The sequence below is a fragment of the Aotus nancymaae genome, unplaced genomic scaffold (genome assembly GCF_030222135.1).
Source record: "Aotus nancymaae isolate 86718 unplaced genomic scaffold, 86718_ANA_hifiasm-v0.15.2.pri h1tg000028l, whole genome shotgun sequence".
Taxonomy (NCBI): Eukaryota; Metazoa; Chordata; class Mammalia; order Primates; family Aotidae; genus Aotus; species Aotus nancymaae.
The window spans coordinates 39,131,826-39,158,285 of record NW_026988441.1 but is presented as its reverse complement, the minus strand read 5'-3'; the positions used below and the strand labels follow the sequence as shown (position 1 = coordinate 39,158,285).

General features: G+C 58.8%; 1 protein-coding gene across 5 annotated transcripts in view; it reads left to right on the top strand.

Moving 5' to 3' along the window:
- KDM4B (lysine demethylase 4B) overlaps window positions 1–26,460 on the top strand; it is a 177,022-nt gene that overhangs the window by 106,353 nt on the left and 44,209 nt on the right. For all 5 annotated transcript variants that reach the window (XM_021676633.2, XM_021676631.2, XM_064382046.1 and 2 more), the window contains 2 exons: window positions 3,455–3,558; window positions 8,531–8,668. In XM_021676633.2, coding sequence (XP_021532308.2) covers window positions 3,455–3,558; window positions 8,531–8,668 — 242 coding nt within the window. The remainder of the gene's footprint in view (window positions 1–3,454; window positions 3,559–8,530; window positions 8,669–26,460) is intronic.

Here is a 26,460-nt window from a genome sequence, read left to right as displayed (position 1 = left end):
GAGCCAGTGAGGAATTCCTTCTTTGTGGGGCCTCCCTGCCCTTGGGTGCTTTCACAGGGGTTCTTAGGAAATACAGACTCTCCGGCCAGGTGCATTGGCTCGCACCTGGAATCCCAGTGCTTTGAGAGGCTGACATCAGAGGATTGCTTGAGCCCAGGAGTTCAAGACCAGCCTGGGCAACACAGTGAGACTCTGTCTCTGTAAAAATTAGCCGGCTGTGGTGCCGTGCATCTGCAGTCTCAGCTACTCAGGAGGCTGAGGCAGGAGGACAGCTTGAGCCCAGGATATCGAGGCTACAGTGAGCTGTGATTGAGCCACTGTACTCCAGCCTGGGTGACAAGCGAGATCCTAGTCACCCTCAGCAAGGCAGAGCAACTCCCAGAATTCTAGGAGCCAGCCTAGCTGTGAACCCAGAGGAGGGTCGGGAAGGGAGGTGGGATGTGTCAGACAGCTGCGGCTGCCTGGAAGCACCTGGAGTCCCGCATGGCCTCTGGCTCAGGATCCTGCCCTCCCCTCTGGATGGCAGCTGGGGGAGGATGGGGCAGTGCTAGGGTAAGAGACCCCACCCCCCTATGTTCCTCGGTGCCCCTCCCAGACTCCTGAGGGAAGCGTCGTGCTCCATCTTTGGGACGGTGGAAGGGTGTGCGATTAATATGGAAAATGAATAGCTGTGCTCCACATGGGCTCGCCGAGAGAGTTGTGGGGCCTATGGAGAGAGCATTAATGTGCTGGAGCCTTATTGGTGCTAATCACTTAAAATGTGCGCCTTTGTTAGAGCTTTAATGAGAGCCACTTAAACTGTGCATTAAAAAGAGGAACTGCAGAGAGGCCGGCGGGCCGGGTGGCAGGCAGTCATAATTCTAATTGAAATGCTTTTAGCGCAGAGAAAAGTTGCTGGATTCGTCAAACCCCTGTTCTTTGCAGAACCTCACCGTGATGTCTGTGCAGCCGGGTTCTGGCAGAGGTGGTGCGGCCCCACTCTCCCGCCTCTGCCTGTGCCGGGCCTCCGTGCACTGGTGGTCGTGCACACACGTGTGCCTCTTTCCACTGACGACCCACTGGGGACGTGTCCCAGCCTGGAGGCGCTTGAGGTCTGTGCAGGCTTCTCGAAGGGCCTTCAGGCCGGCCGAAGCTGCAGGTCCGTCCTGGCAGAAGGGGACGTCTGTGGGCTCCCTATCTGCTGTAGGCGTGACATGCCCACACCTCCTGTCACCCACAGGGCAGCACCTCTCTACCGCCACGGGGCAGGGACGTAGGCACAGCCTGGGAATAGCCAGCAGCCCTGGTGGGGAGCAGGTCCCAGGCTCCGAAGTCTGTCCTGGAGCCAGGCTTCACCCGGGGGTTCCTCCCAGGGTCCTTCTGCTCCTGGGCTGGCCTCCTCCTTCTTGTCACTCGCAGAGTGGGTGGTGGGGCAGGAAGTGCCTGAGAGGAGGCTCCCTCTGTGCTGGCTCCGGTGACCAGCTGCTTCAGGGAAGGCCCTTCTGCATAGGGTCTGTGCTGCACACCGAGGGTCTGGTCTCAGCAGCTGCTTCCGGGCAGCCTGGGCGTCCTTACCTCAGCCCCGAATACACATCTTCACCTGTGATGTGGTAACGTCCCTGAACTGTGCTAGTTAGGAAGTTTGGTTTATTTATTTATTTTTTTTGTAGAGATAAGGTCTCGAAATGTTGGCCAGGATGGTCTCCAACTCCCGGCCTCTAGAGATCCACCTGCCTCGCCCTCCTAAAGTGCTAGGATTCCTGGTGTGAACCACCCCGCCCGGGCTGCCTGTGAGGTTTGGGAAGGTGCCGAGCCACTGCTCTGAGTGCCTGCTTTCCAGGCGCTGTTTTAAGTCAGCTGTGGCGCGCACTCCTGGGCATACAGCCCCACACACGTGCAATCAGCCCAGCCTAACAGGGTCGGCCCTGCTCTGCCACTTCCTGGTGGTGCTGGGGCCGAGGGTGAGTTGGTTGGTGGCCTGGGCCTCGATTTCCTCACCCCTGCAGTGGCAGAGGACACCCGTGGTGCTGTGTGTGGGGCAGGTGCTCAGTCTCATTCATGGCCTTGACGGCAGGTGCACAAAGGGGAGGCAGCACCACTCACTCCCACCGTCACCCTGACCGTCACCCTCACCATCACTCCCCACCGTCACCCCCACCGTCACCCCATCACTCCCCACCATCACTCCCCACCGTCACTCCCCACCGTCACTCCCACCATCACCCCCACCATCACTCCCCACCGTCACTCTCCACCATCACTCCCACCGTCACCCCCACCGTCACTCCCCACCATCACCCTCACCGTCACTCCCCGCCGTCACCCCCACCGTCACCCCCACCGTGACTCCCACTGTCACCCCATCACTCCCCACCGTCACCTCACCATCACTCCCCACCGTCACTCCCACCGTCACCCCCACTGTCACTCCCCACCGTCACCCCCACCGTCACTCCCACCGTCACCCCCACCGTCACCCCCACCATCACCCCCACCGTCACTCCCCACCGTCACCCCCACCGTCACCCCCACTGTCACTCCCCACCGTCACCCCCACCGTCACTCCCACCGTCACCCCCACCGTCACCCCCCACCGTCACCCCCCACCGTCACTCCCCACCGTCACCCCCACCGTCACTCCCCACCGTCACCCCCCAACGTCACTCCCCACCGTCACCCCCAACGTCACTCCTCACTGTCATCCCCAACGTCAACTCCCCACCGTCAACCCCACCGTCACCCCCACCGTCACCCCCACCGTCAATCCCCACCGTCACTCCCCACTGTCACCCCCACGTCACTCCCCACCGTCACTGCCACCATCACTCCCCGCTGTCACCCCCTGCCATCACCCCCTACCGTCACCCCCACTGTCACCCCCCACTGTCACTCCCACCATCACCCCCACTGTCCCTGGCTGGGCTGGTTCTAGAACATCATCTCCAAGAGGAGAGCAGCCACACCGTGTCTTTCCCCAGGGTTGTGCTCTCTTGGTGACTGACATACCGTGGGGGCCGCTGTACAGTGGATTTTCTCTGGGGGGAGGTCGGAGGGGAGGTCTCTACATAGCTGTGCCCTGTGAGGGACCCAGGTGTGTGCCATGGTGGGCACTTTGTCACATGAGTAACCTGGTCCTTCGAATGGTGAGGAGGCTCCAGACTGCCCCCGCTGCTTGGCGGAGATGAGTCCAGGCGTCCGTTCACGTGGTCACTGTGCAGAGGCCAGAGGGCATCACCACTGTCAGCCTCCAGCGAGTGTACAGCAGGGTACTGTGGGGCGGCTCCCCTGCGTCCTCCCCTTCCCCCCCAAGCTGCGGACACTGGGCCCTGAGAACCAAGGGCAGGTCCGGCTATGCTCCCTGCTCCCACGTGCCCGCTCTCCGTGCTAAGAAAGGGCCTGCTCACCCACAGGGCAGCGTCCTCACTGACCCGCCGGCCATGGCCCGGGAGACCCATGCCTGTGTTTTCTGCCCTAGGATTCTTTCCCGGGAGCTCTCAGGGCTGCGACGCCTTTCTTCGGCACAAGATGACCCTCATCTCGCCCATCATCCTGAAGAAGTACGGGATCCCCTTCAGCCGGGTGCGTACAGGGAAGGGCCTGCACGCCTGTGGGTGGAGGGGTGCTGGGCCTGGGCCCAGGTGGCCACACATACCCCAGGAGACAAGCTGCTTCACCCTGGAGAAGTTTCTAGAACAATGGCTAGCAAGCCAGAGGAGGGCCACGTTAGCAGTTAGCCTCCAGCTCTTCCACGGGGGAGAAAGGGTGGTAGAGCTTGAATCTGGTGAGGTGTTAACCTTCCCTCCCAAACCAAACCAAACCAAACCTCCTCCTGGTTGTGGCCATCGGACGCCCCTCTGCAGGGGCTGCAGGGGTGGAAGGTCAGGGCGACCCCTGCTGGCCTGGCGGGAAGCTGCCAAAGAAACAGAGGGCAGGGTCTCTCGCAGCTTCCCACCGCCCCAGGCCACACCCTCGCTCTCAGGCGCCCCACGGCCCATGTCACCTGGTGAGAACTGCCTGTGTAGAAGTGACTCATGGGGCGCTCCTGCACTGTGCAGACTGTGAACTCACTTAGTGTGCTGCTTCAGGGGCTGCTGGCGGAGGCTGCGATGGAGGAGACCTGCAGCTGGGGGTGGGGGGTGTCTGGCTTGCAGAGCGCAGGCGGGCAGGGCCTCCCTGCACCCGGATTGATGGACAGCTGGGGTTTGGCGTCCCAGGAGCAGAGCAAGCTGTGCTCTTGACCCAGCAACTGCACCCACTCGAGGCAGTTCCTTCCCCATGGAGAAGCCTTCATGCACGGGAGAGGCTCGGCCTGTGTCCCCAGCTCTGCCCAGGCAAGAGGCGCGTGCCTGGAACCTTCTAGGCAGGTCTGGGCTGCAGCCCTGGGTGCTGGGCAGGAGTGGGGAGCAGCTGGGGAGCCCAGCTCAGGAGGCGCCGCGGGAAGAGTGATGTGCCGGCTTGTGAGCGTGCTCTGTGGCGAGGCTCCAGTGTCAGCCAGCCGGAAGTTGCTTCTGACATTTCAATCAAACCGCCAAAGCGTCAGCTCACACATCAGGGATCTGCTCTTCCTGGCGGGGCTGCAACCAGGAGGCCGCCTCCCAGCCGCCACGGGCGTTCATCAGACTGCACTGATCTCGCTCGGAGAAGTGCAGGCTTCCGGCCTTTCCTCTTCTCCCCCGCCTTCTGGTTGGAACATCATTCATTACCAACAAAATGAGACAGAACACGGCATCGCTCAGGGAAGTGAGAAGTACTGATTTTCCGGCTGCTTTGTCTAGAACCTTCTCCAAAGTGGTGCTTCCTGGAGGGGCGTGCCCACTGAAGGTGTGGGCAGGCAGTGGGTGGCCTTGGACTCCCAGGTCAGCGTCTCTATCGCGCTACAGTTTGTAAAGTCCCTGAACCTGACCCAGAGGTGGCTCTCCCCTGGCCCCGGAGCGGCTGCTGGCACCATGCATGGCAGCAGGCAGGATCCGGGCAGGGCAGCCACTCCGCCCCACCCTCCCCACCCCGGTCAGCTGCCTGGTGGGCCGGGCGCCAGTTTCTCCAGAGGCTGCCACAGTGAAGGCCCCTGTCCCACTGCAGCACACAGCCCCTCTGCCACCTGGCCTGGGGACTGGCCTCCAGCCCCTCAGGCACCACGGGCTCAAGATGAGCATCCCTTTTGGAGAGTGGCGTGTGTGGGTCCCCTCATCTGAATTCCTGGCAGCCTTCAAATCAGTGACTCCCCACACTCCACTTATAAATCTTTGTAATGGTATTTACTTCTAGGAGAAAAAGCCGATCAATAGCAGAGCTTTTTAATAATTAAAAGTGTGTATTTCTGTAATCTGCCATTGACTCCCTCATTTATTCTGCAAGAGCTCACAGAGGAAACTGCGTTCCGGGCCTTTTCCATGCCTGGTGTCTGGGGCTGCGTCTTGTCACTGCTGACGACTTTGCCGTGAAGCCTATTCATCATCCCAGCACCTTCTAATTGATTGTCGGATAATGTTGACAGCAGTGACATGGAAGACAGATGCCGTGGGTGCGGAATGAAGCCGCCAGGACGCAGGTTTCCTCGCAGGAACGTCATCTTCTTGTCCTGACCGAGAGCATTTCCTGTTCCAGGCCTTGGTTCACGGGAGGGGTTGGGCCAGGGGAATGAGGTCCTGACATCCCTGAGAGCCTGGCTCTCTGCCGCCATCACCCCCATTTGGGATTTGATCTCGGTATTCTGGGTGCCCAGCGGATCCCTGAAGGCTCTGAGTGTGCCTCGTGCCTGCAGGTCTGGTCCTCTGCCACATGCGAATGGGCCTGTGGAAGAGACGGGGAGTGTCAGCTGGCCTTAGAGGAAGTGGTGGGGAGAAGGCTTTCCGAAGTCTGCTCAAATAGCATAAAGGAATCAGTAATGGCATCTACTTTAATTTTTTTAATTTTCTTTTTTCCCCTAGAGATGGGGTCTCACTATGTTATCCAGGCTGGTCTCAGGCTCCTGGGCTTACACATTCCTCCTGCCTTGGCCTCCCAAAATGCTAGGATTACAGATGTGAGCCACCGTGCTGGCCCAGTAATTACATTTTTTGAAAAAGGCCCAAATCTTAATTTTCTTTGGCCCTCATTTCACAGAGCTCCAAGTGTAGTGGGGAGAAGTCGGCCCAGAGAACCCCTGCGCCCTGCATGGTGGGGGCGGGGCCTCAGGGGCGTGTGTGCTCGCCCCACCCCGATATTTTGCCGTATGCTCTATCTGCTGCATGTGGCTGTCACTTCAAATTCACGTGAATTTAAAAATATAACTTAATGCACGCTGACTTCCCTTGATTGGTGCAATTAATTATTTGAAAAGAAAAATATCATCGTGTTCTTAAGGGCTAGTGTTTTTCTAAGCTGCATCGGCCCTGACTGATGTCTGACGCTGTGGCTGGCTTCTGCAAGCCTCGCCAGTTCTGACGGCCTGCTGGTTACTTCAGCGTATTCAGCGATCTCTGCTCATCTTTCTGGAGGAATAAGTAATAATCGGCAGGCCTGAGAACTCCTACAAATGAAAGGTAAGAAGAGAAACGCCCAGTGATTCGGGATGAGGGGCCTGAACAGATGCTTTATGAAGGAGGTGCAGCAATGAAGGGCACCGTCGGGGCCCGGTATCGGTAGAAGAGAGGCAGCCAGTCAGGAGATGCCGCCAGCCCCAGGATGGCCACGTCAGAACACCGCCACCAAATGCCAGTGAGGAGGGGCAGCCGCACGGCGTTCACAGCCAGGCAGGTGCCGCATGGGGCCGTGGCCGTGGAAAGCTGCTCGGCGCTTTCTTGGAAACTGAAGCACATACCCTGTGCCCCAGCAGTGGCACTCTGTGTATTTACTCAGGAGAAATGAAAACATACGTCTACAGGAAGATTGGTACATCAGTGTTCTTAGCAGCTTTCTTCACAAGAGCCCCCAGCGGGAAACAGCCACACATCCATCAACAGGAAGATAAATAAATGACCATAGATCTGTGCATGAGATAGATAAATGACCACAGACCCACGCACAACTGAGTCCTGTTTAGGAACGAAAAGGAGTGGCCGCCTGGTGCACACAACGGTGGGAACACATCTCACAAACGCACGCCAGTGGCAGACACCAGGCACGTGTCGCTGCCATACAACACGTTCACTTGACCCCCTAGGAGGGAGCGAGGTCCCTGATGACTGAGAGCGCGTGCGTGGTCGGGTGGGGGTGGCCTGGCGGAGGGCTTGGGGGTGGCGCCCGGGTGCCCAGCAAGGTCTGTTACTCTGGAGCCGTGGTTACACCCAGAACTCTGAGCAGCCTGTAATCCGTGTGTTTTACTGGATGTTGAATAAAGACAAGGGGCCCACTTCACTTCAAGGACACTCACTTCTAGTCCATGAGCCTCAGTTTTCACGTCTGTGGATTAGGCCTACAGTCCCACCTCTTAGAAACGCTTGGCCTGAGCCCTGGGGTATGGCAGGTGGGAGTGATGGCTCCAAGTTTGTCGTTGATCTTTCTGGACGGTCGTCTTTCAAAGGCTTTATTGATGGGCTTAGCAGTGAACAGAGAGTGGGGGGTCAGCGTGGTCATCTCAAGTGTCCCCAGAGTGGGGAGGGTTCCCAGGGCAGGAGGCTGCAGCCCACTAGCACTGGTAGGCAGCCCCGCCTTTTCTTCCAGGCCTTGGGGTCGTTGTTGGGAAACCTTGGGTCTGTGGTCATTGTGAGCCCCACCCCAGCCACGCGCACCTCAGTTCCTCAGTTTAGGGGGTCCTGGTTCAGAGACCTGTGGAGTCTAATGGGCTGACCTTCAGAATCGGACCTGGATCTGGACGTGTCGTCCCGCTCTCCAGGGTGCTGATCTGTGGTGTTGGGTCCTGCCCACAGCGTGCAGGTGTTTCTGGATCTCCACGACCTCATGGAGCCCCTCTTGTTGGGATGTGATGGGGAGACGGCGTGGGATGGCAGCGTGTCTTGGGCCCCCTTCCCGGTGTGTTTTGCCCGTGCAGTGGTGGTTCCTTTCTCATGCGAGGGCAGCAGGCTGTCCTGAGCGCACGCCGTGTCTTGTCCTCGGAACACTCTAAAGCTGCCGCTAGCACCACCCACCTCGACCCCAGCCCCAGCTGCTTCAGGCCATGTCAGTGACTGTGTGACTCAGCCACCTCCAAAGGAGGAGGCCCCCGTCGCTCCCAGTGAAGGCCCAGCTGGAGGCATGCTCACGGGCTCTGTGAAGGTCCAGCTGGAGGCACGCTCACAGGCATCGCGTCCAGCCACAGCTCCATCTGCTATTCTCCCGCCAGGGTGATGCTGACGGCTGCCTTGGGGCAGGGCAGGGGCTGCTGGGGTCTGGAGGGGCCCGGAGGAGCCGAGTGCAGGCCGCAGAGCTGTGGATGCGGCTGCTCACCGTGTCCTTCGTGAGCCTCGTGGGAAATGGAGCCCCTGGAGTCCCGTGGAGCCTCCTTTGACTTTGTGCAACCCCATGGGCTCGGAAGCCAGGCTCCCTGGCACTCACTGGGAAGTCCTCCAGCCCCATCCCTGCCCCCTGCAGCACTTCCAGTGGCCCTGCCGTCACCCGTCCCCTTTCCCTCCAGATCACGCAAGAGGCCGGGGAATTCATGATCACATTTCCCTATGGCTACCACGCTGGCTTCAATCATGGGTTCAACTGCGCAGAATCTACCAACTTCGCCACCCTGCGGTGGATTGATTACGGCAAAGTGGCCACTCAGGTAAGAGCCTGCAGCTGGGAACAGGGCCCAGCAGGGCGGGAGGCGGCTCCTCTCTGCCTCCGCAGCCACACCCCCACAGCTTGTCCAGCAGTTGTTACGCTCAGCCCAGGGCCTGGACTCTTGACCAGTGTCTGTCTCTAGGCTCCTCAGAGAGCTTTTGCCCAGAACGCTCCTCACCTTGAAGACTGGAGAGGAGCTGGGCGGGTCGGGTGGACGACAGTGGCCCAGGGCCCTCTCTGGCACGTTCTGTACACCAGCTGCCCAGTGGCCTGCGCGGGCCTCCTGGGTGCGGCCCACTGCTCAGGTCTTGCGGTTGGGGTCTCTCCTCCGCTGGCACCATTGTCCCCCCTCCTGGCTGGCCCCTGGGTGTCTCCTGGCCGTCGTGGTCCTGAGGATGGGTTGTTCGCTGACATCGCTCTCCTGGGGGCTGCTTGGCCGGGCAGGAAGTGCACTCAGGCATCTGCCCTTATCCCTCTGCGCCTCCCCGTCGGTGGCAGCACCCCCAGCTCCTCAGAGCCTGGCGCTTCCTGCTGGCGGGGTCCCTGGAGGTCATAGAGAGCTTAGCGTGCCTGTGGGAGACTCGCAGTGAGTGGCCCTCGCTTGTTTTTTTCCCGGTGATTCTCGTTCCTGGTCTCAGAAGGCCGATCGTTAGCCAGCGATTGGCATCTGACTTGTTCTCACCTTCTGACGCCACGTGCAGCTGTCTGCGTGGCTGCTGTTGACCACGTGGAGGGCGTGGGAGGCTACTGGATGGATGGGAAGCCCATACAAGCTGCTGCTGGGCATGTGTGGGATGAGGTTGCCTTGGCTGGCCACCCCTCCTCCGTAGTCTCTGCCTTGGAGTCCCAGTGACGGGACATGGAAGCCTTACGAACCCCAAGCCTCAGAAGGGGGAGTGTGGGACCCAGCAAGGAAGCAGCTAGGAAGCTGTCTAGGTGCCTGTCACAGGTCTATCCCTTTCCTGGCTGCCTGTCCGGGGCTGGGGGCCAGGGAGTGTCCTCCCAGGGCTGTCCCTGCAGTCCCCTGGGTGCCTTTCCTGGCTGCCCCCAAGGAAGACTGAGCTGTCCTGTCAGGCCAGGCTCAGCTGCGTAGCCCCAGCTCAGGGCTGCTGTTTCTGAGTAGCATTGAACAACTCAGTTCCTCCCGACCCCTCTGTCTTCCCCGCGGAGACAGCCCCAGCCTGAACCCCTCCCGGTGTCTCCCTCTGGTTCAGGGGCCATGTGACTGCTCACGACGAAGCAGACGGGGTCATCCCCCGCCAAGCCTGGCTGGCCAGAGTGAGAGCAGGTGCTTCCTCCCAGCACCCCTCCCACTGTGGAGACTTGCAGTTCCTCCAGCCCATGGTCAGCACAGACAGCGGACTCTTCTCAGATCCAGTCATGGGAGCAGGTGTGATAGGAGAGACCACAGGGCCAGATCCGGAGTCTTCTGACTCTCCCAGCATTTTCTAGATGTCAGACCTTGGCTGGATGTGGTGGCTCATGCCTGTAATCCCAGCACTTTGGGAGGCCAGGGCAGGCGGATCACTTGAGGTCGGGAATTTGAGTCCAGCCTGGCCAACATGGCAAAAGCCTGTGTCTACTAAAAATACAAAAAATTAGCCGGGCGTGGTGGCACATGCCTGTAATCCCAGCTACAGGGGAGACTGAGGCAGGAGAATCGCTTAAACCTGGGAGGTGGAGGTTACAGTGAGCCAAGATCATGCCATTGCACTCCAGCCTGGGCAACAAGAGTGAAACTGTCTCAAAAAAATATATATATATATTTATATATGTGTGTATCTATATGTGCGTGTGTATGTATATGTATGTCTCAATTTTATATGTACGTATGTATACTATATGTGTTTGTGTGTGTATATATACATGTATACATATGTATGTATATAAAATTAAGATGGTTTTTGGCTGGACACGGTGGCTTCACGCCTAGAATCCCAGTGCTTTGGGAGGCTGAGGCTGGAGGATTGCTTGAGCCCAGGAGGTCAAGGCTTCAGTGAGCTACGATTGCACCACTGCACTCCATCCAGCCTGGGCAACAGAGTGAGGCCCTGTCTCAAATTAAAAAGATAAAATGAATTTAACCTGTTTCTTTTTACTTTTTTGTTTTCCGTTTTACAGAGACAGGATCTTGCAATGTTGGCCAGGCGATGCAGAACTCCTGGGCTCGGGTGATCCACCCACCTCGGCCTCCCAAAGTGCTGGGATTACAGGCGTGAGCCACCGCGGCACGCCAGCTCTTTTTGCTTTTGTCGCCTGGCTGCTGGAAAAATGGAAACAACGTAGGTGGCCTGAGTGACATCGCTCCTGGCCGCGCTGGTCTGGACGAATGAGCTAACCTTTATTTTTCTGGCTGTTTCTCTGCCTTCAGTTCAGTTTAGAAGAGCAGGACTTTCCAGCAGGAAAGACTTGAGAGGTGCCCGCAGGACTCAGTTCCGAAAACGTCTCATATCTCTGGTGAAGACTCTGGGCTTAGCTAAAGGAAGAGAGATCCGAAAGTCGGGATTTCGGCTCTTTGATCTAAGGGCTGTGGCTGTTTTGAGAGGGCGTGTGCCTGTGTGTTTGCGTTCCTGAGGGGACGCTGCGGGTGTTGTGACCAGCCCAGCAGCAGATTGAGCTGTAAGCCCTGGGGCCGAGGCTTGTCCTGGAGGTGGCCTTAGTGACATCGCTGTCACAGCTGAAACTACAGCGGGGTGGTGGGGACTGCCCAGATATTAAAAGCAATTTGGGGTTCAGCCATGTGTTCACAAACAAGTGACATTTGGAAAGTGCAGCCTTAGATTGGGCGCCACGCTTACATTGTCAGGCGGCGCAGCGTGAAATTGCTGAGCAAGCGGCGTGCAGCGCGGAACACGTCAGGTTCCAGGCGGGCGCCCAGGGCCTGGACTCCCTCCTGGAGCCCCCAGCCCCACCGTGCCAGCCCCTGCTCGGGCACCCCCTGGTGTAGTCAGGCTTGGTCTGGGCGGCGAGGGCCTCACTCAGAGTGTCATTAGCCACGAGGCCTCTGTGTCCATCTGGTGGGGTCGGGGACTCTCAGGCTTGTTGGCAGGGCAGCCGGTTCCTGACTGTGGCGGGGTTTTCTGCTCCCATGAGCAGCCCAGGCTGGAGAGGCTGCTGGAGCGGCTTGCCGCACAGATGACAGAGGAGCGTTTAAGGGCAGGGGAATGGTCCAGGTCAGGGCGTGGGGGTGCTCGGACCCTGTCCAGGTCTTATGTGCAGCCTGATTGGAGGGAAGGGGCAGCCCAGAAACCCCCTTTTCTGGCTTCCATCTGGCCAGTCCACCTCCCCATCCCGTTTGCACTTTGGATCACTTTCTTTGGAGCACATTCTTCAGAAGAGAGCCAAGGAGGAGGCCTTCCTCCCCCTCGACTTGCTTAGAGGCCTTTTTGCTTGTTGGTTTGTTCACCTTCTTTGACTCCCAGCGACCCCCGCCTCCCCCACCAGTTGCCCCCTTTTCTGTCATTTTTATACTCGGGAGCTGACAGATGAGAAGCTACCCCCCGCCCTGGCTGGGCCCTATGCATTTTGGGTGTCTGTGTTCATGCGTTGGCGAGCTGGGGCTCAGATCTGCAGGCAACTTTATGCCTTCTGCAAACTGAGCGAGAGGCTTACATCTTCAGAGGGTCGTGATGGGAGGGCAGTTAAAAGGGTGTGTGACCTGTGACAGCCAGACCAAACTGAGCCTCACTCCATAAACGAGCATCCCGTGTGTACAGCCACACCCAGGTGTGGAGGGGGCGTCTGTGTCCCCTTCGCCTTGCAGAGGCGAGTCGTTTGCACAGAGACTACCTGGCCCAAAAAGCCAAGAACCACGTGCTGTGTGGCCTTGCAGAGGAAGCCCGTCACCCTCGGTCTGCAGAACCTAGGGTGGCGCATGGGAACTGGCCTCTCCTGCCAGCCTGGCTCCAGCGAGGGTAAACCCTGAGGACGCCGTGCCCAGTGACAGCAGCCTGACCCAGAGGCCACGCAGTGCGAGACCCCGTGTCCACGAAATGTCCAGGACAGGCCGGTGCTCAGAGGCAGGACGTGGGTGTGTGGGTGCCAGGGCTGGAGAGTGCCAGCGGATGGGGCTGGGTTTTCTCTGGAGGATGGAAGTGCTCTGCCTGTGCTTGCGAGGGTGGTTGCCCCACTCTGTGAATACACGAAGAGCTCCTGGATCGCACACTTGGTGAATTGTAGGGCACGTGACTCTCACTGAAACCCTCCAGAAACATCCCTCCCCTAGATCAGTTCTTAGGAAATCAGGAACTGTAATCCACTATGAAAATGGTGTGGCCTTTCTGGAAGGCCGTCTGCCATGGGTTGCACGTGTGTCTCCTGGAACGGGTCTCCGGGGGCGGCTGGAGGGGTCTCCAGATGAGGCAACTCCCTGTCTCAGAGCAGACAGGTTCCATGTCTAGGGATGGCTGTGCTTCGTTTATTGTAGTGGAAAATTCTGTGACTGGGGGATGGGTTCAGCTGGTGGAATATCATACACCCATGAAAATGGGTTTGCTCTGTGGGTTTTGCTCTGTATCTTTGGGCATGGAGAGATGGGCGTAGCACTTTAAGTGAAAAAATAGACTATGGACTGTGACTATTGTTACCCCATTTTTTGTGGGGTCGTGGTTCTCAAACTGGGAAGGGGAGATGTGTCCCCCATTGGTTGATACTAGCTTAATGTCATGGAATTTGGGATACCTTAAGAATACACGTTAACTTCTCAGTGTGGTTCTTTTTTTGTACTTTAAAAAAACTCACACGCTCCTGTTTTCATTGTCAGAGGAGTGCACCTCTGGGGAGGCTGGGCTCGGTCATTTCTGGGTGCTTCTTCAGCTAGCTCCCCACAGCTCCCAAGCGGGAAAGGCTGTTGGTGGTGGTGGTGACAGCTTCGTTGCTTTGTTTTCAGAATGGGAATTAAAAACCAAACAAAAGGCCAAACACGGCGACTCACGCCTGTAATCCCAGCACTTAGGGAGGCCACGTAGGAGGAAGTTCAAGACCAGCCTGGGCAGCATAGTGAGACCCCGTTCTCCACAAAAAGAGGGGGGACAAGACAAAAAAGAACTGTGAAGACCCCAAAGCCTGGCTCCTTCCCTCCCCTGCTGAGCGGTCAAGGCAGTGCTGGAGAGAAGGCAGAGTGGAAGGTTCCAGAAGCCCAGCCCAGCGTTGCTGAGCACCTGCTGTGTGCTCGGGTGGGGTCCCAGCCCCCGGGTCTGCCAGAGAGTGGTGAGAATGCAGAGCTGGTGGGCCCAAGGGCCTCAGGCCTGCAGATGGGCAGCAGGCTTGCCCCCCTAGCCACACACCGCGCCCCGAGCCTGACCTCAGGGCCTTAGGGTGCAGTCCTGGCTTTGTTTTGAGAAGTCTCTTTTCTCAAGTAGAGCTGTCTCAGTGGTAATGTCCTCTCTCTCTCTCTCACTCTCTCTCTCTCTCACTCTCAATCTCTCTCTCTCGCTTGCTTTGCTGACAATACCCACCTCCATCAAGTGCTGCCTCTGGGCCTTGTCACCTTGGGAGGACCAGAGTAGTTCAGTGACTTTGCCAAGGTCACACAGCAGGAGGCTGGGCCCAGCACACCCTTGGCCTTCCTCTGCTTCCCTCACCCCACTTGGCCGATGGGGCACTAGGGAGCCCACGCCTCCCCTGCCCCCGAGGTGTTTCCTGCACCAGCAGCTTCGTGTCCTGGGCACGTGTCCTGTGAATAGCCTGGCGGGGGCGGCTGGAGGGGTCTCCAGAGGCGGCGACTCCCTGTCTCAGAGCAGAACTCCCCCGGCATGTGCTCCAGCAGGCAGGCTTTGTAGTGGAATTACTAATGGGCCATATCAAAAGCATGCTCCCGTTTCACTCAAGGAAATGAAATGTGCACGCACCAGCCTTTTTCACTCTGAGCTTGAGTTAGTCCTACAGGCCTTCACGCCATGTCAGATTAGCTCAGCACGTGTTCACGCTGGCCCCGTGGTGGGTGGTGCATGTGCCGGGAGACAAGGGGTCTCTTCTCCAGAGCCCAGGACTCAACGGCGTCCCCAAACCCCTCTGCCACAGGATTAAACAGAGCACGAGATGTGAAGCCGGGCTCGCAGGCCAGGGGGACACGCACTCTTCACTGGTTCTGTGTCAGCTGTCTGCGAGCGCGGCCTGCTGTGCGCCAGCCTCCCCGGGGACCTCGGGAGGTGTGTGGCAGGGAGAGCTTCTGCTGAGCTTGGGAAGGGGACAGTGACTTGGATCCCCCAGAGGCGCCGTTCCTGGAAACCGCCCACTTGGCGCCACCCATCTCCCCCCTACCTCCCGCATCCAGGCTGGGGTGGGGTGGGGGCTCCAGCAGGAACCCAGCCTCTCCTAAAACCCCAGCCCTGGGGTGCACTGAACTTAATCACTGTAAAATTCCAACCAAATTGTTTCTGCTGCCTGGGAGAACTGTGTGTTCCTTCTGTTTGGTAATGAGGCCGCCAGCTCTGGGTGATTAACCCGAAGCCTAGGGGGAGGCGGCAGAAGGCGGGGGCTGCGGAAGGGTGGGAGGGAGGAGGGCCCACTGAGGCTCCAGAAACTCCAGGCACTCCTCTCACCCCCGAGGCTCACGGCCGTCCTGCGCCCTGCCTGTGGCTCCTGCCTCACTGACCCTCTGATTGACGGTGTTGCAGGGCTGGGCGCACCGTGTTCGCCGTAAACTGCCACGTGAAATGTGTTTCCTTTGCTCCTTCTCCTAGATCTTCCCTGTCACTCTGTCCCTGATGAGGCCTTTGGGGCCCCTTCTCACGGGTGGGCCTTGGAGGAGTCACGTCACACAGAAATGTGGGGAGACTCTGGAGCTAAGAGCATGTGGAGCGGGTCCCGGGCTGGCGCAGAGTGAGCTGCCTGTCCTGGCTCTTGCCTAGAGTTTATGCTGCGCCTCTGGACAGATCTGGGAGAGGAATGATCTGGAAAGAAGGCCTAGTTTAGAGTCTCTCCCAGGCTGGTACTGCGGACTCTAGGGCCGGATCCTTCCTGGGCACTGCAGGGTGCGATCAGTGCCCCTGGCCTCCACCCACTCCATGCCAGGCGCAGCCCCAACCCAGCTGTGACAACCACAGATGTCCGCAGACATCCCCGCTCCCACAGGGGACAGGGCCCCCCTGTCCAAGACACCTGGGTCTTGAGACTCCCTGCTCCTCCAGCTGTTCTTGGCTTCTGAGATCAAACCCTCTATCCCCGGTTCTGCTGCCCAGGAGGTCTGGAGGGACACATCTGCCCCGAGGAGGGGCCAGGCTTTTCCAGATGGAGGCTCCTGGTGTGGTCCCAGGGCCTTTGCCAGCTTGGCAGCACCCGGTCTTCTTATCATCCTGCATGGACGGGGCTGGTTCTGGGGCTGCAGCTGGATGCTTCCTGGCAGCGAAGGAGCAGGTCTGCTTATGGGTCAGGCGGGGGCTGGACCCCCTTGAGGGACACTGGCGAGGGAGCCTGGGGAGCAGCCATTGGAGAAACAGGAGAGCCGGAGGAGCGGCCTCAAGGGGCCTGGCCCTGAGTCAGAGCTGGTGGAGGCCCCCGCTCTCCCGTCTCAGGGTGTCCCAGCTCGTGGTCATTCCTCAGCTGTGGTGGACGAGTTGTAACCTCCGGGAGCAACTGCTGGCAGGGAGACATGGCAGGGCTGGGGCCTCTGCACCCCTGACCACGCGTGCCCTCCCCACCCGAGGTGTGACCCTTCATGGGGCCCTTGGTGCAGACCCGCCCCTCCTAGTGCTGTGCCTCAGTTTCTCTCCTTGGGCTGTTGGAAGTGACATGGAGCAGCACTTGGGTGGCACCTGGCATAGAAGCAGGACCACCGTGGCTATTGAGGACCCTTCAGGTTGGCATGTGGAGGAGAGGGGCAGGTCTGGCGGCTGGAGCCAGGCATGCAGCCGCCTGCTTGTCATGTTCCTGCAGGAGCTCACAACACTGAGATGGACTCGAAGCGTCTTCCATTTCGGGAGGAACAAAGGGGATAGTCGGGGCCTCCCCAGGCACCTGGGGGATGTGAGGGAGCAGCATGGAAGGCCGTGGAAGGCCGTGGAGGCCCAGGACCTTGCCTGGCCTGGCTGGCCAGGAGGGGCTGGGAGTCGCTCGCTGTGCTGCCCGGAATGGCCCCGCGGCCGAGGCCCAGGGAGCCCAGGGAGCCCTGGGAGCGGCGCCTGGTTGTTTTGTTGACGCGGCCGCCGAGCGCTTCCAGTGGGTTTCCTAATGAACTGGTTTGTTATCGGCCTCGCTGCAGCGCTGATAATTACATCAGAAACAGGGGGCCCACTCGTCCTTCCCACGCCTTCTGTGAGCCATCAGCGCAGATGCGGGCTCCTCCGCCCCTTCCTCCGTGCTTAACGCTTTGTGTGCCGAGGCACCTGCCCCCGCGCCCACCCCAGACAGATGCTCTCGATGGCTGAGAGGAGCGTGACCACCACTCGCCCCGGCCGGCATCTGCTGGACAGCGGTCAGCTGCTGGGGAGGCAGCGGGTGAGGCCAGCGAGGTCGAGGGAGGAGACAGGACATGAACAAGGGTGGGAGGAGGAATTTCTGCTCCTAGAGAGGCCGTAGGGATGCTGCAGCAGTGGCCTGGTGTGTCTGCCACCTGGGCAGCCCAGTCTACAGCCTGGGCGGCTAAAAGCAGCAGACGTGTATCCTCTTGCTGCTCCGGAGACAGAGGCTGAGATGGGTGTGTGGCGGGCCAAGCCCCCTCGGGGCGCCAGGGAGACCCTCCTGCCTCTTTTGGCTTCGGGGCTGGCCGCCATCTCAGGCCTGCTTGGCCTGCAGGGCGTCGCTGTCTCCTCTGCCCCACAGTCACTCGGCCCCCTCTTCCTGTCTTTGTGTCCTCTTGTCTGCTTCTAAGGACACCAGGCGCTGGCCCCGGACAGGCCTGGATCCCATGTGTGATTCCCCCGCACTGACGACAGCTGCCACCACCCTGCTTCAGCGAAGCTCCGCTGTGAGGCCTCCAGGTGCAGGACACTGGGGAGTGTGGGGAATAGCACTGCGGGGGAGGAACGGAAAGTGCGAGGTCCCTGAGCGGGGTCCTGGCAGAGGCCAAAGGTCAGAGGTCAGGGGCTGCGACAAGGGCCCTTAAAGTTAGGTTTCATTGCCATGAGCTGGGGAAGACAGGGAGCCCGGTGGGGATGGCCATTGTCTAGGCGGGCATGGGGAGAGGGAATGGCATGGGCCTGCATTTTAGGGATGGTGCCTGCAGGACCTGATGATAGACAGAGGTAGGGGCATGGGGAGGGGCAGAGACTTGGGCGTGTGAGTGCTTGGTGGTAAGGGAGAAGGAGCGGGACTGGGTGTGGCATCCAGATGCGTCAGAGCCTGCCGTTTGGTGTGGGAGCCATGGACCACACACTGCACCTTATCCATTAACCAAAATGAAATAGGATGAGCCCTCCACCCCTCAGCTGGGCCAGTTGTGGGTCCAGCCCTTGCTCATAGCCAGGTGGGCTGGCGGCCGTGTCCTGGGCAGCATAGGTGCAGGTCACCGCCGTCACCGCAGACAGTCCTGTTGCAGCACTGCTGAGGTGTCCCGTAGAGGGGTCCGCAGCCGGGGGCGGGGCAGGGCGGCCAGAGGGTTGGGACCTGTCGAGCCATAGCTGTTGCGTTGGCAGCTGTGAGATGCTGCACCGTCCTCACACCGGGCTCGCTGCTTCTAAGGCCGCCGCCCGTAGCCATCCCCGTCCACAGCAGGGCAAGCACCAGCCACGCAGTGTCTGTCGCCGTCGGCTCTGGAACCACCTGCTGGTGGCTCCGTCGTCCTAGATGTTCCGCCCTGGTTCCCAGATCAGAGGCTGGGAGTTGGCGCCGCAGCTGACGAGAGCGTTCGTGATCCCTGTGGTCAGATGCTGTTTGGGTTGATGATTTTATTGGACCACATTTAATGTTCTCTTTAGGCTAGTGGCTGCGTCTCCTCTCTGCCACTCTGCTGTTTTACATGAGCAGACTCTAGTATCTGTTCAGGCTTTAAAAAGAGATGGCCTCTGGTGAAAGCTCAGTGCTGTTTGAGTCAGGGAAAGGTGGCAGGTGAGCCCCCTGGTCTCCAAGGCAGCGGCAGTAGCCCACTGTGCCTGCAGGTGGCCAGGGTCCTGCGATGATGCTGCCAGCCAAGCTCCTGCACTGAGAGCGGGGGGCCCACGAGCCTCGGTGCTGGACGTCACCACAGTGTGGGTCAGATTGCATGGGGCCGGCCCGGGCAGGGCAGGGCAGGGCCTGATAGGAGGGCGGGCTCCTCAGCCTGGGGACACCCCCAGCAGCCGCAGGCTTGAGTGTGTGCCGCGTTTGTGGCGAGCACGTGGCTTGTGTGTGCATTTCCCTGGGAATCAGACCCCGGCAGAGGCCCCCCCCCCAGTCTATAGAGTGGCTGCTATAGACCCCAGCCGCTGGCAGACAGAGTGTGTATCCGCAGTCCCCCAAGGGGCCGGCTGTCCTTCAGGCTGCACTCGGGCTGCAGAAAAGTCAGGTTCACAAGGAGCTTGTTTTAGGAAGAGGTTCTCGTGTTATGGAAATGCAGGCCACAGACACACACACACACACAGAGCCAGTGGACAGCGTAGGGAATCTTTTTTTTTTTTTTTTTTGAGGCAGAGTCACGCTGTGCCACCCAGGCTGGAGTGCAGTGGTGCAGTCTCAGCTCACTGCAACCTCTGCCTCCCTGCCTCAGGCCTGTCTCCTGCCTCAGCCTCCTGAATAGCTGGGACTACAGGTGCACCACCACACCCAGCTAATTTTTATATTTTTAGGAGATACGGGGTTTTACCATGTTGGCCAGGCTGGTCCAGAGCTCCTGACCTCAGGTAATACACCTGCCTCGGCCTCCCAAAGTGCTGGGATTACAGGCATGAGCCACCGCGCCTGGCCATGGCGTGGGGAATCTTCACAACCCTCCTCCATCCCGACTCCTGGCAGTGTGGAGTGGTCTCACCTTGGATGGGCAGCACGGTCCGAGGTCTCCACAGGGCTGGGGGACCCCTGGGGTGCCTGCTGGCCTCAGCGCCCCTGCCCAGAACCCAGTTTCTCACTTGCGTGTGATGTGGCATTTCTGCACTTGAGTCGCTGGTGACGTTGGTGGCATGTGTGGCCGCAGCACCTGCCTGGTGCTGTTGATGGCAAGTGTGGCTGCGGCGCCTGCCTGGTGGAGGAAGTGCCCCTCATTTCTGGGTTTGCCTGAACAGCTCAGAGAAGGCTGCGGGAAACCTGACGTGATTGGAAACACCCCATGCTAGGGAGGGGCTTGGGGGGCCACACAGGGTGGCTCCATCACAGTCCGTATTTTAAAGGGCATGGGCCGGCAGCACGTGTGGTGTGGAGTCAGCAGGGCGGGGAGAAAAGGGTGAGGCAGGCGCCCCACGGCCATCGGGTGATGGGGATGGTGCCTGTTGGCAGAGAACAGTCTCCAAGGGAAGGAGGTGAGTGGTAACCAAAGCCACCGTGATGTCAATCTCACCGTGCACAGGATTCTTAAATATGGAGTAAAAGGCTGTAAACACCTAAATGGCGTATGCAACTGGCATATCCAGGCTTCATGTTTTTGTTTTTTGTTTTGTTTTTTTGAGACAGAGTCTCAAAAATCTCCAGGCTGGAGAGCAGTGGTGCAATCATAGCTCACTGCAGCCTTCACCTCCTGGGGTTAAGAAGTCCTGCCTCAGCCTCCCAGGTAGCTGGGACTACAGGCATTGTACCACCATGCCCAGCTAATTTTTTGTAGTGTTTGTAGAGATGGGGTCTCAATGTGTTGTCCAGGCTGGCCTTGAACTCCTGAGCTCAAGTGACCTCCCGCCTGGGCCTCCCAGAGCGCTGGGATCACAGGTGTGAGCCGCCGCACCCGGCCTGTGCAGGCCTTGGTGGAGCTGCTGCTTCGTCCTGGTGTGGATGGAGCCTTTCCCACATGTGCCCCGTGGAAAAGGCAAGGCACAGAGCAGGGACCGTAGGCTGTCACTGACACAGCGGGAGGCTGGGCCTCGAGGCAGACGGCTTGTTGGCCACCTCCCCTTTTGTTCTCCTGGAGCTGGATACTGGGTATGGTGTTGGCTGTTCCAGAAAGTCTGTGAGTTTCGTCTCCGTTTTGACTCAGAGTTCTCCTGTGGGAGGTCCCAAGCCAGGGTGATGCCCCTCTGCCCCCAGCGAGATGTGGACCCTCCTCCTCCTCTGAGTTCAGCGGAGCCATCGTGGACCTGGGGCACCCAGCTTCTTTGGATCTCAGGCAGGGGGAGCTCAAATGTTAGTCGGGAGTTGTCAAGCTGCATGGAAGGTTTTTGCATGTTTGCCTGAGCCCCGCTGGGAGGGGCTTCAGAAGAGCTTGTCCAGGTGCAGCGCAGGAGCCCTGCAGAGCGAGGCAGGGGCAGGGGCAGGGGCAGACACGGCCCCCGGCTGGGCTAGGGCAGGAGCAGCGGCGGCCTCCAGGTCACAGGGTCAGTAGAAGCCCCATTAACAGCAGGGGCCTTGGCCTCTGCGGAGTAGATTTCTTTTGCAGTGCGGTGTCAAAGGAAGGTCTGGCATTTAGCATGCTTTTTATTTTATTTTTTATTACAGTTTACGAAAGCACACCACCAGTTTGATTGGATTTCAGGCATTTTGCATGGGATCGTTATGGCTCAGAGGGCATCATCTCAGGCATTGAGATGAGAGTGGCAGGCTTGGGAATTCAGACCCGGAGAACAGCTGCACTGCTTATTTTTCCCTTGTAGGTGACTGGCAGGTCTTGCTTTATACCAGGAATTGCTCCCGCGGTGGCCCTGCCTTTCCCAGGCTACGAGCTTTGCTTGTATTATCTCATTTGAAGCCCCTGGCAGCACAAGGTGGGTCCTCCTAGTTCCCTAGAAAGGTGCCGTGGACTGAATGTCTGTCCCCTCAGAGTCATCTGCTGAGTCATCACACTCCTCCCCAGGGTGATGGGACCTCTCGGAGGCAGTAAGGGCACGGGGCGACGCCCTCGTAGATGGGATCAGCGCCCTTATGAAGGAGCCCAGAGAGCTCCCTCGTCCCTCCACCATGGGAGGACTCAGTGAGAAGATGCCAAGAACCAGGGAATGACCCTCAGCAGACACCAAACCTGCCGGTGCCTTGATCTTGGACTTCCGGCCTCCAGCACCGTGAGAAATAAGCAGCTCGCTTGTAAGCCCCCAGCTTATGGTATTTTGTTCCAAGAACGGACTAAGACAACAGGCTCCCACATGCCATGTCCCTCCTCCCTGCCTCCAAGGGGCGCGCAGGCGGGTTTCTGAGCCTGCAGCTGCGGCTTCCTTTCCATTTGGCAGCGATTCTTTGAGGGGGACCTGGGTCACACAGACCAGCCTCCAGTTCGGTAGTGCTGGGCACACACTGGGTGGCAGTGGGCAGTGGAGAGGATTGCGGGGCACCAGGAGGCCCATTCATTTCTTTTCTCTTTAAACATGATGAGCGGCTCCGTGCAGATCTACCCCAAAGTCAAAGGATGCTGAGAGGCCAAAGAAAGAGGCTGGGACCCAGTGTCTCAGAGAGAAACTTGTAATAAGGATTGATGAAGAGAAGCCATGTCCGTGTCTGGGTGGCAGCAGTGAGACGAGACGGTGGTCCCTGCATCCTCAGCCCCAGGCCCAGGGCTGAGACCATAGGGAAAGGTCGTTCAGGGGTGCGCGGGACAACTGAAACCTGGAAACCTCAGGGCCGTTTGACCGAAGGGCAGCATTGACAGTAAGTACCGCCTCTTACAAGGAGCGGTAGGTGAGCTGGAGCTCTCAGCCCTTCCCGGGAGCCAGCATGCCGGGTTAGCGGCCAGGGTGGACCTGCTTTGGCCTCCACACCTGCTGGGACCTCATTTCTGAGGGACATACCCTCCAGGGGCTTCTCGAGAAAGGAAAGGCAGTAAAGTTTTGAGACTTTTCTCTTTTGAAAACAGGGCCTGAGGGTGGCACCATCTTGGAGGAGATCAGAGCCCTTAGGAAAGAGCCCCAGAGAAATCCCTCACCCCTTCACCAGAGGAGGACACAGCGAGAGGGCAGAAACTCAGAATGAGAAACAAACTCCACAGGATGGTCAGGCAGCCACAGGGTCTCACTCCAGAACGAGACAGGGTCTCAGGCTAGACTACCGTGGTGCAGTCATAGCTCACTGCAGCCTCGAACTCCTAGGCTCAAGTGATCCTCCTGCCTCAGCCTCCCAAGTGGCTCGGACCACAGGCCGGTGCCACCATGTCGGCTACTTTTCTGTAGAGATGGGGTTCTCTCTGCATTGCCCAGGCTGGCCTTGAACTTCTGACCTCAAGTGATCCTCCCGCCTCGGCCTCTCAAGGTGCTGGGATTAAGGCGTGAGCCACCATACCTGGCCTCTTTGTCTTTTGTATTGATTTTTTTTCTGGGAGGGTTCCTCAGCTCCCTCACTAAACTGTCTATAGATGTGTTTTTATTGGTGTTTTTCATTTCTGCCCTCTTCTGTCCTCCTGATGTTAGAAGCCCTGCTCTTCTTTCATGATGTAGTATCTTTTATTTTGGAGGATGCTGATTAATGATAGGTTTAAATTCTTTCTGAGTATGCCTTTTCTGCCAGACATGGTGGCTGACACCTGTAATCCTAGCACTTTAGGAGGCCAAGACAGGTGGATCATCTAAGGTCAGGAGTTCAAGACCAGCCTGGCCAACACGGTGAAACCCCGTCTGTACTAAAAATACAAAAATTAGCCGGGTGTGGTGGCGTGCGCCTATAATCCCAGCCTCTGGGGCCCCTCGCCATCTCTGGCTGGTCTGGTATTGGGAGGGATCTCACCACAGCAGGGAGTCGAGGCTCCCCTCAGGCCCTCCCTTCACAGGGACGGGTGGTGGGTGCAGCACCCCCTGCCTGCAGGAGAGAGCCCTGCTCCACTGTGGCCTGTGGATGCGGCCCCTGACGTCAGCGTCTCTCCCGCTTCCTCCCCCGGCCTTCCTGATGAGTAGCTCTGTGCGTCTGGTGCTATGGTGGTGCTAAGTAAGAAGACCTCCAGCTTTTATTGGGCATTCATATTTATTCCCATGAAAAACTTAAATTTATTTCACTTGAAAGCCCCAGGGAGTGCAAGGTGGAGCCAAAGCCACCTTTCCTGGTGATGGCCTGCCCATCCCCCCCACCCCTCCCACACAGGCCAGTCCTGGTGATGGCCTGCAGGGCAGCCTGGGGTGTCCTGGCAGGCAGGGCAGGGCAGGACGTGTGGGGCAGTTGGTGGCACCCCCTCTGGAAGGCGCTGCTGCCAGTGGGGCTGGTGAGCCTTCCAGAAAAGCCAGGGCAGGCCTGGCCACCCCTTGGCTCTCTGACCCTTTACCCTGCTGTCTGCAGCAGGCACCACATGAGCCAATTACGGTTGGCACGACGTCCTGAAGCAGGCCCTGGGCTCTGCGGCTGCCGGCTCCAAGCCCATCTACGTTCTGATTTCTATTTTTTTCATGCTTTGGAAGAAAGAAATCTATTTGTCTCTGCACCGGCCCTGCTTTGCATAACCGGAGGCAAACCAGCAGCCCCGCCTGCTTTCTCATTTTCCTCGCAATGCGGCGGGTCCTCTGAGACCTGTGTCGGGAAGATCGGGCCGTCGGATGTGCCAGTCTTCAGAGGCAGGTGACGGCCGTGCTGCCCAGAGCGCTCTGGCTTGGTGTCCAGGCTCCAAGTAACAGGGTCCAGCCAGCAGCACCAGTGTTGAAGGTAGTCCCGGGCTCCTGAACGCTGCGGTCATCCATCCCGGGCTGCCGTTTGCAAGCGGCCTCTACATCTGGTCCAGCCTTCTGCTAGACCCTGTCTCCACCCAGGGTTTTCTTAAGCACCTAGGGCAGCATCAGTCAGTGGGGACTCACATTAGCCATGTTAGGAGACTGTGTCGGAGGAGGACAGGGGACAGCCCTGCACTCGGGGGGCCTGTCTTCTGCTCTGTGAGGCTCGATCCACACCCCGTTCCCTTCCCGATCCCCTTCCCCCCTGCCTTGATCCTGAAGGAGGTGACATGGGGGTGCACGGCCACCTTCTACAGAACCAGGGCAGGCCAGCCACCTTCACACCAGGTTCTCGGAGACCTTGGTGAGGCTCGGCCACCTGCACGTCACGGGGTGGGTGAGGGGCAAGAGGAGGGGCCTCCCCACGTCCGCCTGCAGCCTGGCCCTCCTTGACGGTGCCTGTCTGGGAAAACGTGTTCTGTGGCTGCTGTGCGGGTGGCAGGGAGGCCGGCCGAATCCCTGGCCGACGCGTCCCACTGTCAGGACCCCGAGAAGCAAAGGAGCTCACTCTGGCCCGTGCACCCCCACCCCGGCAGCGACAGGACAAGCACGCACGCCGGCGCACGGCTCCTGGGCAGGAGGCCGCTTTCTGCTCCCGGGTCCCCCGGCTTCTCACGTGTGTTTATTTTGTCCCAGTTACACTGAGCTGCTTCAGGGCAGGAGCCTGGCGTTGCACGGTGAAACTGCATTAATTCAGACTTATTAATTCAGAGCCTATAGTAGTTCAGACATGGGAGACGTGACTCTTCTGGAGCTAAAAGTTGGAAACCGTTTTGCTCTGGGTTTTATAGCCACGATTGCAGAATCTAATCTAAGATTAGTACCTTTTTTCTTTTTTCCAGCAACTAAAACCTTGGGAAATTAAAGGTCTTTAAAACGTGCTTTCAATTCTGAGGCAGACGGCTCCGAACCCGGCCAAGAGCGGGTGCAGGGATGCTCTGGCTGGGAAGGGGTTTTGTCTGGGAATGCCACTTTCAGGATTCGGACATCATGTGTTTCCTGCAGGGGCTTCCAAAATAGGACTGCTTTTAGGTGGAGCGTATTGGAACTGAGTTCGGGGAGAAAATGGGCACCCTCCCCGCCCCCCAAAATGAGAGGCAGAAGAGTTCACTCCTGAGGCCGTGCCCCTGCCCTTACCCAGGCCCTGGGCCGGTCTCGGCAAACCCGGGCAAGCCAGAGCCTGACTCCTGGGTCCCGAAGTTATCATTTCAGGGACCGAAGTTGCTGTTCTCTCCCGTTTGGAAGTGTCTGGGCTCGTTAAGACAACTGGGGCCGTCCCAGCAGGAATGTGCAAAGTCCGTGGCCTCTGGGAGTTTGGAGCTGGGTCAGGTGTGAGGCCGGGAGAGTCACACCCTCTAGGCTCCATCTAGGCAACAGGGTCCAGGCCCCCCTGAGGCTGAGGTGCAGTGGGCCTGGCTCCCTGAGCTGCCCCTGGGTTCTGGGGGCAGTGTGCCCACAGCGTGTGGCTGTCTTGGGCCCACGGTGCTGCGGGCACAGGACTCGGGGCAGAGCGGGAGGCTGGGCCTGTCCGTGCCTGGTGCTGGGCCGCTTCCCAGCAGGGGCAGTCAGAGGCCTGGAAGCCAGTGGTGGGGTGTGCGCGGCCGCCATGTTCAGCAAGAAATGGCACTGCTGCCCATGTTTACACAGACACACCTATGACTGCTCCCCTAGTGCTGAAGCTGCTCTGTGGGATATGATGTACCCCGAGGTTGTTACACTGCAAGTTACAGTACCAAAGTGACTTCATGGCTTACGTCAGGCTCCAGCAAGCTTTTTATTCTGAGTCGGGGTCTCAATCTGTCAGCCAGGCTGGAGTGCTGTGGCATGATCACAGCTCACTACAGCCTCGACGCCCTGGGCTCAGGTGATCCTCCCACCTCGGCCTCCCAAGTAGCTAGGACAGTAGGTGTGTACCACCACACTCACCTAATTTTTTAAAAAAATTTTTGTAGAGACAGGCTTTCACTTTGTTGCCCAGACCCGTTTTGAAATCCTGGCCTCAAGCGATCCTCCTGCCTCGGCTTCCCAAAGTGCTGGGATTACAGGTGTGAGCCACCATTTGAGCCAGCCCAAATTTAACTGTCAAGGACCTGATAGTGACTGTTTGCAGCTTTGCATTCCCCTTCCT